The sequence below is a fragment of the Notothenia coriiceps genome, unplaced genomic scaffold (genome assembly GCF_000735185.1).
Source record: "Notothenia coriiceps isolate Sejong01 unplaced genomic scaffold, NC01 NC01_scaffold00025366, whole genome shotgun sequence".
In the NCBI taxonomy this organism is placed as follows: Eukaryota; Metazoa; Chordata; class Actinopteri; order Perciformes; family Nototheniidae; genus Notothenia; species Notothenia coriiceps.
The window spans coordinates 19,132-38,620 of NW_011358067.1; the positions used below are offsets into that span (position 1 = coordinate 19,132).

Consider the following 19,489-nt stretch of genomic DNA (forward strand, 5'->3'; position numbering starts at 1 on the left):
GAGCTGCATGATACTGGCATAATAGATTGCCCGATCGGGCAACCAGCAGGTGAGGCTTCATTGCCCGAGCTAAATACTAGATGGCCCCGGGCCATCGGGCAGTCCTTAATGTCGAGCCCTGGCATGTTAAATGCCCAGCATTCGGCGCCACTCGATGACGTAGTATACTTGAAATAGTGGCTCTGCAGCAGGTTTACTCGACATTGAGAAACGGCCCCTGTCTTTCCTTTCATCCTCTCTGCTTCTTTATCTTTCATCTAGCCTCCTGTACTGTCTGCCTCTGTCTTTCTTTAAGTGTCTGGCTGTCTTTTCTCACCTCCATTGTGCCTCGTTTATTTTACCCTTTCTTTCCTTACCCTTACCCTGTCCCCACCCCATTTTTTTACATTCAGACCGATGATCGTGACAGTCCTCATTAATTGTGTATAATAGCGTTAAGTCTCTGAGCACTCGGATGGGTCACACCGTTTGGAAGATGGACGAGCCAATATCAGTGAATGTGACAGTTTAGTGCTTTTCTGCATAGACCAGTCCAGCTGCCTTCACCCTTTTTATTCCCCTTCTCACTCCCAGCCACCCTCCTCTCCCCAAAGCTGTCAGTTGCTCTTTCTCCTGAGCTGTAGATAAGGAAGAAAGGCTTCTCTAATGTGACAGTGCATAACAACAGCGGCCTGTCAAGCCAATAAACAGCTCTTTGTTGCCATAAGGACAATGACTGAATGACTCAAGTGCATTTTTGGTAACAGCTTTTGTCAGCCCTCGTTGATATTTTCATAACGAACAAGCGGTGTGATGCATTTGGAATCCCAATTTAGCAAGAAGTGCCTTTCAATTATGCGCAAAGGTGTTATAGCCATCCAATGCCCGCTGTAATGAACATTCCCAATCATCTATGTAATGTTTTCAGGACCCGGACCCTCCCACAGGGTTTAGAGTGGCTAATTATTACAAGACTAGTTTTGTAAATGAGAGGAAACAGCTCCATTAGACAGAGTCCAATCTTCAGAGGCAAGAGGCAAGACATGCTTGATTTTCATTGAAGAAGATTTGTTGATGCCTTGCCTACCAGACCCCAGCTTCCACTAAGCAGAGAGTTTAATTAATAATGACTTTTTGTCAAAGAAAATGTATAAATGGCTATATTGTATATAATAGAATGTCATTTGAAAAATATCAAACGTGTTAGTTCCAGATTTCAATGAGCTGCTTTCTTTGGATCAGGGGAATTGTGATTTTTCAACCATTCACTTACATTTAATCAATAAGCTTTAAAACAAGTTTACAACAGCTCTAGATGACTTGAGTTGTATCATACACAGTAGGAACTGCTTGAGCCTTGGAGCAGGACATATTAAGCCTTTTTATACAATGTAATCTATAAGCTCCAAAGGACTGTGTTTCTCAGTCAATCAAATGTCTTAATGATAATGCAGATTGTCATTTTCTCATGTATGTTATCCTCAGAATTGTCGTCATCTCTGCTTATGTCTAGGGCTGCCTCAATAAATAAAAAAATGGTTGCCAATACATTTTCTGTAGCAGGCTTATTGTAGCATTGCATGCATCTCTCATTGCGTCTCAGTTTAACTTCCAGCCCATCCTTTATTTTGCTCAACCTGTCTCTCTCTGCCCCCCCCCCTCTCAGGTTTACCCCGGGTTAATGGTGACTGCCGGCCTCATCCACTACGTGCTTAACCTGCTCCACATCACCGTCCACATCCGTGACGTGTGTGTCTTTTTGGCACCGGTGTTCAGCGGTCTGACCGCCATCTCCACCTTCCTGCTGACGAAGGAGCTGTGGAACCATGGTGCAGGGCTGCTGGCGGCCTGCTTCATCGCCATCGTCCCTGGCTATATCTCCCGCTCGGTTGCAGGCTCTTTCGACAATGAGGGCATCGCCATCTTCGCCTTGCAATTCACCTACTACCTCTGGGTATGTACACTCTTCATTTGATGGAAAGATGCAATACGGAGCTATACATAAAACTGTAATCCAGGCCAACATGTCATTTCTATTGCGGATGCACACCTTCTGTGAATAGTGTTTCAGGTGTTAGGAATCAGAATAAAACCTGATGCATGTCCTCTTAAAGCTTCTAAAGCTGAAAGATATGTCAACATTTCTACCGCAACAGTAAGGGCTTTATGTAGCCCTATTTTCAATCTTATTTGGCCTCACCTTAGATGTTGAATTATTTATCCAGAGGATGAAAGGCACACTGGGCATCTTTGCAGAGCATGTGGATCCCAGGGAATGGTATGCTCCACAGTACAACCTTCACAATAGGATGACCTTTAAGAGCAGACTAGAAAATATTATGGTTTAAAAGGTTGAATAACCCCCCTCCCAATTTACCTTCCTTTTTAAAATACACAAAGTGAACGCAGCCTGCAGGCCAGCTGACCTTGTTGAGTTTGCACCATCATAGTTCTCAACAAGAATCTGTAATATTTTTCCTTTTAGATAATTAAAACACAATTTGTCAAGTAGTAGACCTTGACCGCATAAATAAATTCCACTGATGGAGAGAAAGTGTTTTCAATTCAGCTTGGATGTCTGCACGAACCACAGAGTAATGGTCTGATCAATGGTCTTCCACAAAAGATGAAAGATGTCTGAAACAGCCATTGTTAGCTGCCTTACAGCCCTGCAGATAGTCTTACCATGAATGCCTCTTGTGTGTGTTTGTATTCCTGTGTGAAAATGAAGAGATCTGCTTGGCAAACATCCCCCCCTCTCCCCCACTCATTCTTCTTTCTTATTAGAATTGATCTTGACAAGTATTGAAGATGATTTCATTCTGTATTGAACTGTACCCGTTGAGTAATACCCACTTTTTCTTTACGTTTATAAACTTGGAATAAGAATGATGAACAGGATTTAGAAAACATTGAAAGGACATTTAACATTGAACATATTTCCAGCCAACCAGTGAAAATAGAAGTATTCCGTTCCTACTTCTGCTAAACTGTTGATCTAAAGCAGGGGTGTCAAACTCAAATACACAGTGGGCCAAAATAAAAAAATCGGTACTAGTCGAGGGCCGGACTGGTTCAATGTTTATTGCAAAACTTATTGGAATGAACTTATTGCACATATTAAACCTGGAACTAACAAAGCTTAAATGATTGCCTATAAAAACAACATTAAACATTAAATAATCAGTTGCATTCATTTCTTATGATGACATTTTTCCACAGGCCAACAACAGCTTAAAAAAAACTATTCCCCTCAAAGAAAAAAGCAAACATGCCCTGTTGTTTCAAGAAACAAAGTGCAGAAGGAAACATCCATGTAAACTCAGTGTGCTGCTCTGTGATGCTAGTTCAGATACTTGGCGTCTCATCTAGGGTGCAAGGTCATCAATGTTTGGGGTCAGGCTCTGAGCTGAGGAAACCCTCAGGATGGAGCGAAGGTCTGCGTGCAATATACCGGCGGGCCAGATCTAATAGTAATTAAAAATTATCCTGCGGGCCGAAATTAAATCCACCAAGGGCCTGATTTGCCCCCGGGCCTTGAGTTTGACACATGTGATCTAAAGACATCTACCGATTTAAGAGAAGTGAACTACCCATGAATTGCCAATACAAAACTTGCTTTCAATTAATTCCCAGCACTATCCCTTGCAAAGGAGACAAAGCAAATGTTGTGTGCGTTTCCTTAATAGGAGGCAACGTGCCAACAATCCCAGATAAAGTAGAACAAAGAGGACCCTTTGAACATTAGAGCCTCAACCATCAGTCGGACATTCAATCTGAAATGAGATGTTACAAGGTTAATTGTTGCACAAAGTAATAAACAACTGGGATCTTTAAATCCGAAAGGGATTTGGAGTTTAGGTAAGTCGTTACAAACCAAGGTGACATACAAGATAAACACTTGAATTCAACTTTCTTGGCTAGCAGTGACAGCAGGACTTTTGTCATTCATTGTTGCATCCCAGTGGAGAAGATGTCTGATACACTTGAGAATTCAGGTAGGTGACTGCCAGGCTAGTTGCTACTCTTAAGGGAATCATTAGTGGCTTCAACTTAATGCAAGTGGAAACAGGGCGCTAGTGGAGACTAATGATACATGAATTGTAATTCCTTGCTGTTAATGCTGTAGCGCTGGACTTGAAAGACATAGACTTCTAACAAATGTCTTCTCCTGTCATGCAGAATGTACTTTTAAATGAACAGCTGTGGGCGGTACGTGATGTAACGGTTAAAGTGGTCATGTTTCTGCTACTGAGGTACGGGGCATTGCTGGATGAAAACTCTAAATGCATGGTTATTACTGTGTATAATTAGAACGCCTTGGGCATATTTCTGAGTACAACATTATCCTGTCATCTCATGGAGTCTATACAATGATTTTTTTCAGCAAAATGGCCACATGTGTCTGTTGATTGCAATGATAGAATATAACTAAGAGTTGAGGGAAGCAATTACAGTTATCCATGTGAAAACATTTCACACCTGCACAGTAAACCTGAGCAGGTGTCGAATGAATATGGATGTCAAATTCCAATGTAATTGTCAATGTATGAATGCAAAAGGGATCAAGCAGCTAATTTAGGTGATATTAAGGAATTGATCTGCAATTAGCCACTTTGATAGGACTGAACCAACAAGAAGCCAGCTGCATTCCCCTGTAAGGCATTCAATCTCCCCAACATGCGTGCAGCAGTGAGAACATGTCATACATGTCATCATTCTTAGTAAACATAAGTCCCTGGCATTATGATCTTTATCGTTGCTTTTACAAATATTAGGAATAACCAAAGAAATACCCTCACTTACTACTGTTTCCTTTGTAATGCTTCTTTGTGTCTATTCATGTAACGTGAACCTGAGCAACAGGTGTAATGCAAGTATATTAATATATTATTTTCAAATGCTTTTTTTTTTTTTGCTTTTTTTTTTAGCTCAGAAGCTTTTGGTATTACCTTAAAAACAGTATGCCATGATATGATAGCTTTATCTTATTGGAAGTTCATGCAAATAAGCCAAATGCCTATTATTGATCAACCATAAAGTAGCTGCCTAATTTGATATAAATAGGTCATTCATGGCTCTTTCACATCACCCAGAGTTACAGAGATGAGGCAGGCGAATCAAACTCCACTTCATTGCTTCATACCTGCAGCGTTCCAACACAACTGCCTGCAGCTGCTAAAGGGTATCATCATAGCATGAGATTGAGCAAGACCCACAGGACTTCCACATTATTGCAGACATTTGAAAGGCCATATTACCTTACACTTCAGCATTCATTGAAAAATATTCTGTCTTACCTGTGTCATTCTAAAACGACTCATGTCATCTAATGGTCCGAGCCAGAGGCAGCAATACTTTTGAATGAACCAATTAAAAGCTGTTTCTAACCACCTTAAATCAAGACACACTTGTGAAAAATGACTGTGGATCATTGCAGCTGATAGTTTCAAATACTGCAAAGCACACAGTTACATATTCAAGGCCTTCCACATGCCAAATACAAGGTCATGTTTTTATCTTCACAAATGTTTATTTCTTCAATGGAAATTGAGGTTTTTGCACTTGATGTTGTGCAAATGATCTGTGTTTGCAAAATAAATGTCTCTTTCTAAGGGGATGAAGTGAAACATAACATTGTTGTTGTAGATGCTGTCAAACTCTTGATCTGCATTGGCAATTATACGAATAGAAACATCAGTTGTAAAAAGGCATCAACCTTTGAAAATGTACTTTATTCTCGTTTTCTTTTTTATCATTTTTCTTTCAAGTTATTTTTGAATAAAACTGCATGTTGCAAGGTTCACTTTAGATGTATTATTTAACTTTCATTTAACTCATTGAAAACTACAGAGTCGGTTCCTACACACACAGATTTGTATAATAGTCACCAATGTTAGACAGGCAAACTGGAACTGTAAGTGCCTAACAGTCCTCATTCAAGTGGGTACTGAGTGAACAGCTTACATGTTGCTTCCCAAAGGCAATGAATGGTACTATGAGTAGCTACTAGGCTATTTGTCCAATTTTTATTTTTGCTTCAAGGCATTGATTTCCCTTTATGCTCAAGCGTAAAGACATGCTGCAGAGTGAAGCCTTTTATCCAGGTAGTGATACAGGTATTTCCTCATGCCATGCCTCAGCGCTATTTGTCACACAGTAACAAGCTTGGAAGTAAAGTTGCCTCCGGGTTGAAAGGGAGCTTTTATCTGTTCAAGCATTCAGCCATCCCAGTTTATGTCACTTTGACAAATTGTGCATGGGTGCATGTCTACGTGTGGTTCGGTTTCATGGTGGTATTGGTCACTATGCATCCAGCTGGCAGACAATTATCTAACTGTTGCTGACCTGGCAATGACGTACGTATGGTGTCCAGGTGGCTGGCTGAGCATGCCAGGTGTGTTTACAGTTTCTGTCCTGCAACAACACATCTGGCTTTGTGCTTTGTGTGCGACAGTCTAACCAAACAGGTGATGGTGTCAATGGGACAGTTTACAACCTCAAACATGCAGTGCATATTTGGAAGCCAAACACAATTAGGAAATGTGCATTATGCTCATCTGTATATACTGGCTTTTATATGTGAATCATTCAAACCATACATCATTTAAAATCACTGGCATTGCAGAGACTTCTAAACAATATTTGAATCAAACCGTTGTATCTTTTAGTTTTAGATTAGAATACACTCAGATTACTGACACCAACAAAGAACTACACCCAACATTCAACAGCTGTTTCCACCACCATATAAAATGTTTGAGAGCAGTATGTAACTTTGCAACGCTAGAAAACTCATGTGTGAGTTGACAATACTAAAAATATTCAAATGTCTGCATATAGAGCAAATGAACAAAGAGATGTCAGACATTTAGATTTTAGAGTCGGGCAACACGCACTGCAAGCTCTGTAGAACAAGTGAAAAGTGTAAAGGGTGAAATTAAGGTCTCGTCACTGAAATCTGGATGAACTGCCTTATACAATAATGATGAACTAATGCGCTCTAATCCCAAAGTTTCATTTCTTCTAAATGTTTGAAATAGTATAAATATCACTAATGAGTAAATCATGAAAAGGATTACACCTAAATGATAAAGGTTATCTTCCCAACAATCATAATGTTTGTCAGCCTCTTTATATAGACAGGTAGACTTTCTTTATGTTTACAGCAAGTATTCCAAAGACATAGTATAGGGAATATGGCACCTGTAAACATTAACCAAAGAGCAAATGTGTTGTTTAACTTCTAAGACATATAATATAAGATTTTTCCACTTGTCTACCTCAAATCATTTTTTACTTTGAACGATCCCCCGAACCTCACCTTTTAAGTTTTGAAGACCAATCCGAAAACTGCCTCCGGTACTATTAGATTTAGGAACAGGAAATGTGTATGAGGGACATCTGTCACTACGCTGTTCTAATGGCTTCTTGTCACCCTGTGTGTACGGACAATACGTCTCAAAGTGAAGCAGGTGTTCCTTGCAGCAGCCATCACTGCCTCTTCAGGTGATGTGTCATCAGCCAAGCAGTGCCATCAAAAAAATCCCCCTCCACTCACCTACCACCTCTCGTGTCTTCTGTTCTATTTGGCAAGGGCCCTGAAAAACAATCATCGCGGCCATGCACCACTGCTTCCCATTATCAGTCTCATTCACCCACATTTGTCTTTGCGTTTACTTTTCTACCCTCCGTGTTTTTTTCCGTCTCATCTCCCTTTAATTGTCTCCTTTTGTCCCTCCCATTGTTTTGTTATAGCTGCGTTCGGCTTTTTCTTTCTTGTTCATCGCGTCTTGCTCTTTCTTCCTGTATCTCATTATTGCTCGTTCTTTCTTTCCCTCTCCTTCTTTACACTTCGTTCTTTTCTCCATGTGGCAAAAATGCACACTCTTTTAAGTCCAAGTCCAATCTTCATTACTCGACTCCTTCAATGTATACGCTAATAACCCATTCAACTCAACTCGCTTAATCTGTGTTTACCCAACACACACACACACACACACACACACACACACACACACACACACACACACACACACACACACACACACACACACACACACACTTACTTGCAAACCCTCCCATAATCTATAATTGAATCCCCCTCACACCCAAGAGAGACGCTTTTTTTTAACATCACAGCTCTTCTTTACATAAACACAGACACACAGTCACACTGCTGCCTTGCTCCAGCCCCATGCACCATGCCTACATTGTTGTAACAGTAATTCCACTCTTTCTTTCAGGCTCACATTTAATTAGCTGGACAGGCACCACGCTGTGTGACTTGTGTGTTTCTTGACAAAGATAGTGGAGACTGGGGCAGTTGGAAAAGGAGGTTAAGGCACCAGTTGCCACATGCCTCTGAAAGGACAACGCAATGCTGCACGCTAGCTTTGGCTCAGCTTGAGTGGGAATATTGTCTGAAGAGAACACATCAGCTTGCACAGAAACTATTGTCATCCTTATCACGCTTGTTTTCACTCTCAAACAATAGAAGCAAAGACTGAACATGGAGCTATTTATGGGAAAAGTGTAATGGGGGTTGTGCCTTTGGCAATGTACACTCAATTGCCAGTTAACACCTTGCTTAAACTAATGTAGTCTAATAATACAGCCTTCCAATTTAGCATCCGGTCTGTTTGATATTGTGTCTTTCAAAGGCCAAGGAGATTTGGAGAGAGGATTGCTGGTGTTGTTATAGTGTGTAGTGGTACAGAAAGCGTTAGCTAAAAGATTGTCAATGTCACGGCTGAATGTTTAGCGGATTTCAACAATGGGAATGAGTCCGTACCCTCTCATGACATTTAAAAAAAAAACTTTCTCCTTGAGCGAGACTAGGTTATAAACAATGACAAACGGAACGGATTAAGGGGAAGTAGATAAAAACCATTTTATTTCTCTGTAGGGTCCTTTCCATAATATTGTCAGAGACTTACAACAACAATGTCAGCCCGTCAGTGGCAAAGAAAACAAGTACTATTTGTGGAAATTGCCCAACAAGATTACATTCTGAAAATATCGTCTCGGTTGAAAAATACTGAAGTCACCCTAGATACAGTAAATATAGCTTTGTATAAATCCCAGATACACTTACGAAGAGTGTCTCTATACTGAAGTCACAGGACCAGAACACAAACAGTAGGGAGTTGGAGCTGTAAAGGTTTCTGGGATGTGACAAAATATGATTTATATGCTCCAGATTTAATTAAAATGATTGACCTTTGCTTGTAATATTAAAACAACCCACTTCTCGCATAGAACAAATAAATCTCATAGTTTTAGTACTGTTGACCCAAACAGAGCAAAGAGGCCATAAAACAAGCAGAGCTGCACCTTGGTACAGGAGAGAATGATAATTAGGTCACCACTGACCTACTTACTGTGGCCCTGCTCAACATAAAGCACTGCTTGAGGACGTTTTAGTTTGTTATCGTGTATTGAATTGATCTGTCCGTCCGTGACGCTCTGCTGGGTATTCAGGCAAGTCGAGACTATCTTGGTCCACGATCATTGATCCACCCCCATCAGAAGATCTCAGGCCTTGTTGGATATGATTATGCTACATGACACCCTCCCCTCCTCCATCTGACTGGAAAGAGCACCATTTAAATGTGTATCTGTGTGCGTGTGCGCGTGCAACTTTTTCATTATCTGTGTGTTTCTTTTTGTAAATGTTAATGTGCACTCTTGCCTGCTTTATCGGCCTGTGGCGGGAAAGAAAGCTTGTTTACAAGATGCTTTTGTCGGCTTAGACTGAGCTTCTCTCCCCACAGATGAATGTTCTACACCCTCTATGATCATTAAACTGTGATCAATAAACTTCTTTTTAAAGACTAACACAATGTGAATGTAGCACACTCGCTCCATCTTAAGTGTGCATTTGTTGTACACACACACACATTTCATTTCACTTTAGTTTCCGAATGTCGTGACTCACTCAAATCTGGTGAATCACAATGTAAATAAAGCTTTCAATGGGATAATGGCTTGGCAAACAAAAGTAGATCCAGATCTTTAGAAAAACAAACCTCATGCCATGTTATGATAAGGTTCATCCTAGGATGCTTTAGTTTCTAATGTCCCTAAACTTTGAGTCTACATGAAGCATCTTTAGATATATTTAAAGCATATTCTCTTTTGTTTCTCTTGTAGGTGAAGTCGGTGAAGACGGGATCTGTATTCTGGGCTATTGGCTGTTGTCTCTCATACTTCTATATGGTGAGTGATTTCAACTTGTATTGCCATTTTACCATTTATAAATATATGACTTGTTTATGTGATTTGTGTTTATTTTTGCTTTTGTTTATGTTTCACTGCTGTGCAACAAAACCACCCTTGTGGAACTGAAACAGGGATTGTCAGCCTGAGCCACTGTTTTGTTTTTTTACCTTTTCAATCAATTGTTGTTTTCAGCTTTTATCCAGAAATAAAAAAGCTTGGTGTAAAAAAGCTGCAACGTCATAAACATCTGTTCACCATAAGCAACAAGGGATTTGGTGTTATTTGTTTTCAGTAAAAATGCGTTGTCACTTTCACCAGACTTCTTCCCTACTCTGAAATGAATGCCATGCAAGTGTCTCTGGTAAACTAGAGTTAAAAAGCATGTTTCTCCAAACAATCCAACTTTATATGTATTAAGAGCTAGTTTCAAATTCTTTATAATTAACTGTGCTTCCGTGACGGTAGTATTGGGGGGGGGTGGGGAGAGGGTTTCTCTGTCCAGAAAGCACATGGCAAGGATTGTAAAAATAGGAGGAGCGACTCTTGTCTGCATTATTTATGATTTCAGGCAGAAACCCATCAGGGGATTGATGAGAGAGTTGAGGTAAAATGTCGATCCGTGCGCATTGCCTCAGCGCCAGATTGTTTGCGTGTCTGAGGGAGCCCGAGTGCCAATGAAAACCTCCAGCTTCTTGCTCATTCCAGGCTTAATCTCAGTGGCCGGCTTCCAGACAGATATCAAATAAAACAGATTACCGAAGTCCAGTTTTATCGATCACACTGGGCCACAGAGCGCGAGGGGCGTGGAGAGGAGGTGGGAGATATAGGAGTGGTGGAAAGATGAATAGAATTGGAGACAAAACAGAAAATGGAGAAAAGGCACAGACAAAAGGATAAAGAGAGGTGTGGAAAGATAAGGGGGGACAGGATATGGTGGACAGAGAGATGGAAAGAAATGATAAGGAGATGGGATGCGTAACTTCCTCACTTGCAATGGGAACATTAAGTCTCCATGCTTCATTCTCCTTAATACCACTTCCTCTCCCTGACACCCTCTCTCTCCCTTCCTCTGTGATTTGATGTTTCTCTGAACTGTACCTGCAGCCCACCCACTGAAGCAGATGAGTCCTCTGGCAGTGAGCAGCAAACTAGTCTTGTATGTCTCTCCATCTTAAACGCCTCCACTGTCCCCTTTGGTCCACACACCAAGCACTGCATCCACTTGTTGACCCGTCCTTTCTTTATCACCTTACACCCTCATTTTAATCAGGATGAAGCCAAGGCTACCTTTCTTGTTAGGAATTAATTGAATGTGACACTTGTAAAGCAGATATGGAGACGGAGAGGGACAGATCCCCCTGCCTGAATATTAGCACTATCAGCAGGGACAGAGGGGGAGAAGATTAAGACAGGGATCCAGCACAGTAGGACCTCACTGATGGACAGAAGCCACAGGAACCATTCGGGCAGCTGCACAGCATCCTCCTTTCATCCCTCCAGGGGTGAGGGTGGAGTGAGGGGTAAACAGAGGACAGAGCAAAAGCAGATGCACTGCACTCATTCCCAAAGCTTTGGCTTACTTTCCTCTCTAAAGCCTTCAAAGTCCCCTCGAGCACAAACCCTGTAACACCAAAAGCTCCTTTGCTTAATGAAGTATTGATTAAATGCCCAGAACAGAAGACTCCTGTGGTGATTAAAAATATGTCCCTTTGTTTAAAAATGTAAAATATTTCTTTAACTTTGTAGTGCTTAGCTGAAAGTACAGCGAGAAAGATCTCCTAGCATGGCTGTTGACTTTAAGGTGCTACGTTTTTGACAGATTTATCCCCAATTAACCCCTCCTGACAATCGGAGCGCAAATCTGATCTGAAATCGGAAAATTGGTTAGTATTAGAGTTCCATTGTGAGCAGGAAACTGGCCTATTCCCAAGAAGCTATCACTACCAGACTTGTATGTAGAATACATACACACAGGGTAGTAACCTTTTTGTTCATCCTGTATCATTAAGGGTCTTTTATTCTCAATGTCATCTTAAAGTGTTTCTAATGATCCAGAGAGTCACTGTTGGTGTTGGGTAAGCGCACAAGAATAAATCGCATCAGGCTACAAACACTTGCACACACGCACACACACACGCACACACACACACACACACACACACACACACACACACACACACACACACACACACACACACACACACACACACACACACACACGAGCAGAGTAAAACCCTTCTTCCTGTTGCATGCTGTGTTCTCTATATCGTCTTCAGAGTGGCCTTGCGGTCATCAGATAAGCCCGGTTTGAAATACAGAGTGATAACGACTAAAAGACGTTGCCCCAAACATTTTCGAAATCCTGCCCTCAGCTGATGGCCTGTGGCTCGGGCAAAGGCCTGGCAGTTTGAGCCATCATTTGAAATAGTGCTTGTTCTTGCACACTTACACACAGCCTTGCTTTTCTGTCTTGAGCACTCATCTCTGTGTAGTCCTGTAAAATGTCCAGATGGCAGCTTTTTCTTTTGGTTGATTGTGCTGGCATGATCCCAAAACTGGAGGTAAATCTGCTCTCAGGTTGCATTGTAGAGTTTCCTGAATCAAAGATACCGTTGCCATATCACGGTACATATTGATATCTGACTTTAAAAACGTGTAAATTGCATGCTAACACGCTGAACTGAGAAGGGTAACATACAGTGGGGCAAAAAAGTATTTAGTCAGCCACCAATTGTGCAAGTTCTCCCACTTAAAAAGATGAGACAGGCCTGTAATTTTCATCCTAGGTATACCTCAACTATTAGAGACAAAATGAGAAAAAAAAAATCCAGAAAATCACATTGTTTGATTTTTAAAGAATTAATTGGTAAATTCCTCAGTAAAATAAGTATTTGGTCACCTACAAACAAACAAGATTTCTGTCTCTCATAGAACTGTAACTTCTTCTTTAAGAGCCTCCTCTGTCCTCCACTTGTTAACTGTATTAATGGCACCTGTTTGAACTCGTTATCAGTATAAAAGACACCTGTCCACAACCTCAAACAGTCACACTCCAAACTCCACTATGGCCAAGACCAAAGAGCTGTCAAAGGACACCAGAAACAAAATTGTAGACCTGCACCAGGCTGGGAAACATCATGCTTTGGGGCTGTTTTTCTGCAAAGGGACCAGGGCGACTGATCCGTGTAAAGGAAAGAATGAATGGGGCCATGTATTGTGAGATTTTGAGTGACAACCTCCTTCCACCAGCAAGGGCATTGAAGATGAAACGTGGCTGGGTCTTTCAGCATGACAATGATCCCAAACACACCGCCCGGGCAACAAAGGAGTGGCTTCGTAAGAAGCATTTCAAGGTCCTGGAGTGGCCTATTCAGTCTCCAGATCTCAACCCCATAGAAAATCTTTGGAGGGAGTTGAAAGTCTGTGTTGCAGAAAAAGTTTGACCTCTGTCATTGCCAACAAAGGGTATATAACAAAGTATTGAGATGAACTTTTGTTATTGACCAAATACTTATTTTCCACCATCATTTGCAAATAAATTCTTTAAAAATCAGACAATGTGATTATCTGGATTTTTTTTTTCTCATTCTGTCTCTCATAGTTGAGGTATACCTAGGATGAAAATTACAGGCCTCTCATCTTTTTAAGTGGGAGAACTTGCACAATTGGTGGCTGACTAAATACTTTTTTGCCCCACTGTAAATATGAACATGTATGCAATATTAATGTGAACATTCTACTATGTTAATCTTAAGTTATAGCACCACTGTGCTTTTGATATGTTCAAGCTGCTGCTAAATACCATACATCACAAAAAGAAATGTATACATTTTCTCAACTAAAGCCATATTTTGACCGCTATCATACACATTTGGTAAGTGAGCTATTTTAAAACCCATGACAAGCCCGGTTTTATTTTTCCTAAACCCTTGGAAATAGTAACCATGGGAATATTTTCGATCACTATCTTCCATTTCTCCACCATGGCATTAAACCTCTAAACCCAGTTATACTCCAAGGGAAAACGAGCCTTACATGTAATGTTGACTCTAAGTCAATAATGCCCCTTAATGACGCCAGAGTCTAACTCAGAGGGATCAATATTTTTAAAACATTTGGTTGGCATGGTTTTTGTGACATGGAGTCCATCTTGTCTTTGTGCCTGCAGCCAGTTTTGATCAAATGCAGAAGAAGAGGGGGTTGAATTGCAGTTTCCTCTTTCCTCTTTCCTCTTTCTGTATCATACATACTCACTAGAAATTGAAAAGTGTTATGGTTTTGTATCCACAGTGGCGCCGCACTCTGCGTTTCCACTTTTCTATTTGTAGTCAGCTCCAAGTCAGTCAGCTACAAAGACTGGATCAGTCTGTGAGTCTGTAGTTCAAGTCATTTCTGGTTTTCATTGGAGACACTGTCCCCATGTCACTAATTGGCTGTCACCATCTGAGAGAAAAGATGCTAACCACTGCCAAAATGTAATTGCTTCCAGTCGTTCAGCATGGAACTGATTTAGACTGCAGGAGAGTTATGAATGCTCCTCATCGTACTGAGCAGGTGCAATGTGGCTCTTTATGGCAAGCTGTTGTGAATAAAGGATCAAATGTTGCTCTCATGCAATCCCTTTTCCTGTGTAATGCATGCTCTGCTGTCTCTCCCTCTTTCTCGGTTGCACTTTCTAATGCTTTATAACTTTTCCCTTTGTCTTTCTTTCTCTATCTCAACAACCCTTCTAAGCTCTCCTCTCTGCCTGTCTAGTGCTCTCACACTTACCTTTTTGCTGGTACTTGAAAACTTGTCAATGATTCTTTTTGTAAAGCTCTTTAACAGTCCGAAACCCAGCGTTGTGATATTTAGCATTGCTCAAAAACAGTTTAGGTATCATTTTAGCCGAGCCTATATCGGTGCATCCAGCATGAAAAGTACGATTGCATTTTTATAGATTCTTTATATGTCAGGTTTTAATAAGTGTGTGCAGAAGCAGTACGATGGCTGCTCTTGGATAATGCTATTCAAGGCCTTTTCATTATTTTCTTTTTTGCAGGGGTCACTTGTTTTATATCCGTACTTACTCTCTATTTGATTAGAATGATGTTTGAGAATGGAATTCATTAGAACTTTTGAATTGAGCTTCTCTTATCCTAGCAGACGCATAAAAGTGATTCATAACATAAGCCAGTCCTCACCCATTCACACACTTGCACAGTATAAGGTGCCACCTGCTTATCAGGAGTGATAAACATTGACACACACACCCACTGAGGTTCAGTATCTTGCCCAAGGACACTTCGACATGTACCAACCTTCTGTTAAGTGTAGGATCCTCGGCCACAGCTGCACGGAAAAAAATACGCGTTACAAAGACCTTTTGGTTTCCTTCGCCAACAATTTCAACATATTGTAGCAGCGCTGTGATAACCGTTTATCTTCAGGTCTGCTTTCAGTTTGAGGTTTCCAGGCAAACCTGTCATGTTTCCTGCAAAGCTGATACAGGGGGTCCGCGGGGTCTTAAAAAGTATTAAAATTTGATAAATCCATTAAGCCAACATGAAGGCTATTAAAAAGTATTAAACGGCATTTTCCAAGGTATTACATTTTGTAGCTTGTTTTCAATAAGTATATAAATTGTCCAAAGAGGTTACCTCTTTGGACAATTTATATACTTATTGAAAACAAGCTACAAAATGTAATACCTTGGAAAATGCCGTTTAATACTTTTTAATAGCCTTCATGTTGGCTNCCCCCGCCTCAGGGAGTGACATTCTCAGCGCTATGGACAGTTCCACGGCTCTGTCACTCTCTTCCTGTCTCCCACTGTGCTCCCTGGATGCTACAACCAGATGTTCCGAGCAGCTGCTACCCAAATGACATAAAAAAACACTCAAAGAGAGCAGGGAGCCGAAAAGTGAGAGGCAGAGGAGATTTTGATGGTACATTCTTTAAGTGCCTCTCGTGATGCGGTTTGTGTTGTACAAACACCAGGAAACAGGGACACTTCATCGTCAGCCTGCTGCAGTGTTAAGACAATTCTCCAAAAAGGTGCTGCTTGGCGTCCTAAAGCTGCCAACGAGTCCTCTCACAATCTGGATGTAAATAAACACACAAATCATGCACATACAAAACGCACCCACTCGTGCCGCCAGGCAGCAGATGGGCCCACTGTTGAGTGGCGAAACTGAACAAGCTTTAATAAACTAAGCAGAAGCCAAAAATGAAAAGTACTTAAAGTGCTAAACCCATATGGGTGGCATGTGAAGCGGCTTACTTATTTCTATTTGGTAAATATATTCTGAGGAGGTCTTGTGTTTGTTCTCCACAGAGAGTATGACTAACACTGTCAGCACTAGGGGATTCAAAGCCCGCTGCAGCCAAACAATCTTAAAGTGTGTGCATCCATGGTAGTGTGAGGTGCTTTAGATAACAAGCGAGTGGCTTATGTAAAGTCACACCTTTAATACGCGAGCGACAGCAGTCAGCCTTAACCTCTCTCTTGTGTTGCACCATACATCAGGAGAGTTGGAAGAAGTGAACATGAATACAATCTCTGTATTGTGATTACGTGTCCTTGGATAAAGACTTCAGTCAGTTCAGAAACTTATGTAACTTGGAATAGGATTGTTCCATATGATGTCAAAACATGTTTGATGTTATTCAAGGTAAGCATTGAAACAACTCTATCTTTTAGAAAATAAAAATATGCCATCAAACCTGAATGAATAGATTGTATTTGCCAGGCATGGGCAGCAGATCAAGTTGTAAACAGCAACATATTATCTAATAAAGTTAGTATGGTAAACTGTTTTTCTGAAAATGCAACATTTAGTGAGATCAAATAAATACCCTCCAACTCCAGAGGAAAATATGTGTGAATGTAATCACACACTAGATGGTAGGATACAGGAGGACGAGGATGAAAATAACAGTAAAGTTGATGGCTGCTATGTGTCTTACTTGTGAGAAGCTCTGACATTTGGTGATAAAGGTATTATTGAGTCATAACTTGGAAAAAATAAGGCAGTGATATTTTCCAAGAACCGCTGACATCATCAGTGCACTCTGAACGACACTCATCTTCAAACTTTCCAGAAGTGAACTTCTTCATCTAAGAAGAAACGCCGGATCAGCTGCTCTGGAAGGAGAGAGAGTGAGACTTACCGGCAGCAGCCATGTGCTCGCTGGTCCTGATTGGCTGGAAGCCCACAAAGGGGATCTGCATCGACAGGACGAGACCCACAATGTAGAAAGTGCTATAAGCTGTAAACACAGAAGAGACAAAATGAGAAATAAAGCAATCAAAATAACATACTGCACTATAAACCTTCCATTTTGTTCCACTACTCCAGTTTGGATGCTTCTAAGGGAAATCAACCTCAACAGAAGTATTTCAAGTCTATTGATTTCCACGGCCTTACTCTTGAGTGAGTAAATACAAAATACCTAATCTAATGTCATTTACTGTGCTCTGTGCGGTGTGACGGGAGGCCTGGAGTGTGACGACGGTGCTGAGAACAGTGCGACTCCCACCTTTGTAGCTGGGGGGGGGGACCGATTCGCAGACGCACCATCTTAATTAAGATTTCATACTCTTCCTGAAGAGTGAGCCTGGTTTTTGAAGAAGTTGTGGTCGCCCTCAGCTAACTCTTACTCACACATCTGCTATTGACTCAAGACAGGGAGAGATGAAATGTGAGGGAACATAGACCGTGAGGCATTTTATTAAACTGGGATTTCTTTTCTTTTTTTCATGTTCCCTCTTAGTGAGAGAGACACCTGGCTCTAAAGAGGGGAGCTGCAATATGTAAAAGAGGAGAGAAGGTGAGCAATGTGAGACGCGCATAAGGACCTAATGTCTTTTCCATCACCTCGTGTCGACATATTTCTCCATCTCTCATTAGCTACCAAAAGGTGCATGAAGTTGCAGGATGATATTTATGCGGCAGACATCTTTGAGGAACAAAGAAGGGATGTTTTCCACTTCATATAACAGCGCCGCACCGCCAAGTGCAATGTCATGGCTGAATAACAGTTTGGAGCTGGAGCAGAGGTAGGTCAAAACCATCTCACTGTGGAGAGACCGTCATTTATTTTCAAACCTCTTAAGAACCACGATTTGCAGTTACAATAGATACAACATATAATCATGTGAAAAATATACTTTACACCGTGGTTTTTTTTCTTGATCCCAACAGAAGTGCCTGTCGCGAGCTCGTATTCAAGCTGAGGACGAATGTGTGGTGGTTCTTTGAGCCAACACACAATGTGCCAAGGCTGGTTGGTGCTGTGCTGTGACACTGGGATGTTCGCTGGAATAATAAGCCTACCCTCTCCACCAGCGTTCTGCCTCTCGTATTTGCACACAATAAAACGTATAGATCAGGTAGTAGGTGGCTGCGTTTACTGTTAAGTGGTGTGTGGGTGTGTGGATGTCTGAACTGCAGATGATGGAACGCTTACGGTTGTGAAAGATGAGCACAAGCATTTGAGCTCGTTTCAGGGTCAAATGCTGAGGCAACGATGCTGGGAAACACAACTGAAGGACTGGTGGTTTTTGTTCCGTTTATTGCATACAATTCTATTCTAATGGAAGAGGATCTGAAAAGACTGTCAGTTTCAATTTCAACAACAGTTTGTGGGGGTGCTTTAGACATCAAGTACTTCAAGTAAATGTGTGTGCGCGTGTAGCTTACCGATGTAGACTCTTTTGCTGTAGCGTTGCATCAGCATCAGCACAAACACGTGCAGAGGAATCAGGTTGATAATGAACACATAACCTCCCCATGCGGACACCTGGAACACACACATTCAAATAGTAATGTCAGTCGGACTGCTGAATTTCATATGATCAAACATTCTTCATTTATTTATTTCAAACAAGGTCACCAAGCTGAGTGGAGGCTTTCGTGTTATTCGGTTACTTATCACAGGGTATATGCAGGAATCCTGAAGTCGAATGTAAGAGCTTTTTGAAGACCCTTTCCATACATTTTAAGACCTCATCGCCACTTGGAGTTTTAACCGGTTACATTGGCGACACACTTTACCTCACATTTACTATACACAGTATTGATTGACCTTCCTCCTTATCTTCCAACCATTTGGACGCAAACTTGCATTTCCCCATAACGATGTTGTTTAACAACCGGCGTAAACGGACCTTCCCGCGCTATCAAGCAGTGAGCGTGCGATGTCCTGTTCAGGTGACGTCACATCCAACGGGACGCCATAATCACACTACACACCTACGCAATGATTACATTCAGGCACACTGTAGAATACAACCTCTTTGGTT

General features: G+C 41.3%; 1 protein-coding gene across 1 annotated transcript in view; it reads left to right on the forward strand.

Annotated features, from left to right (window-relative positions):
• The window catches only part of LOC104956100 (dolichyl-diphosphooligosaccharide--protein glycosyltransferase subunit STT3B-like), a gene marked incomplete at its 5' end in the record, with an annotated part of 20,315 nt that extends 7,812 nt beyond the window's left edge, over positions 1-12,503 (forward strand). The window contains 3 exons of the mRNA XM_010783542.1: positions 1,646-1,933; positions 10,135-10,200; positions 12,480-12,503. Coding sequence (XP_010781844.1) covers positions 1,646-1,933; positions 10,135-10,200; positions 12,480-12,503 — 378 coding nt within the window. The remainder of the gene's footprint in view (positions 1-1,645; positions 1,934-10,134; positions 10,201-12,479) is intronic.
• Positions 12,504-19,489: the final 6,986 nt, after the last annotated feature.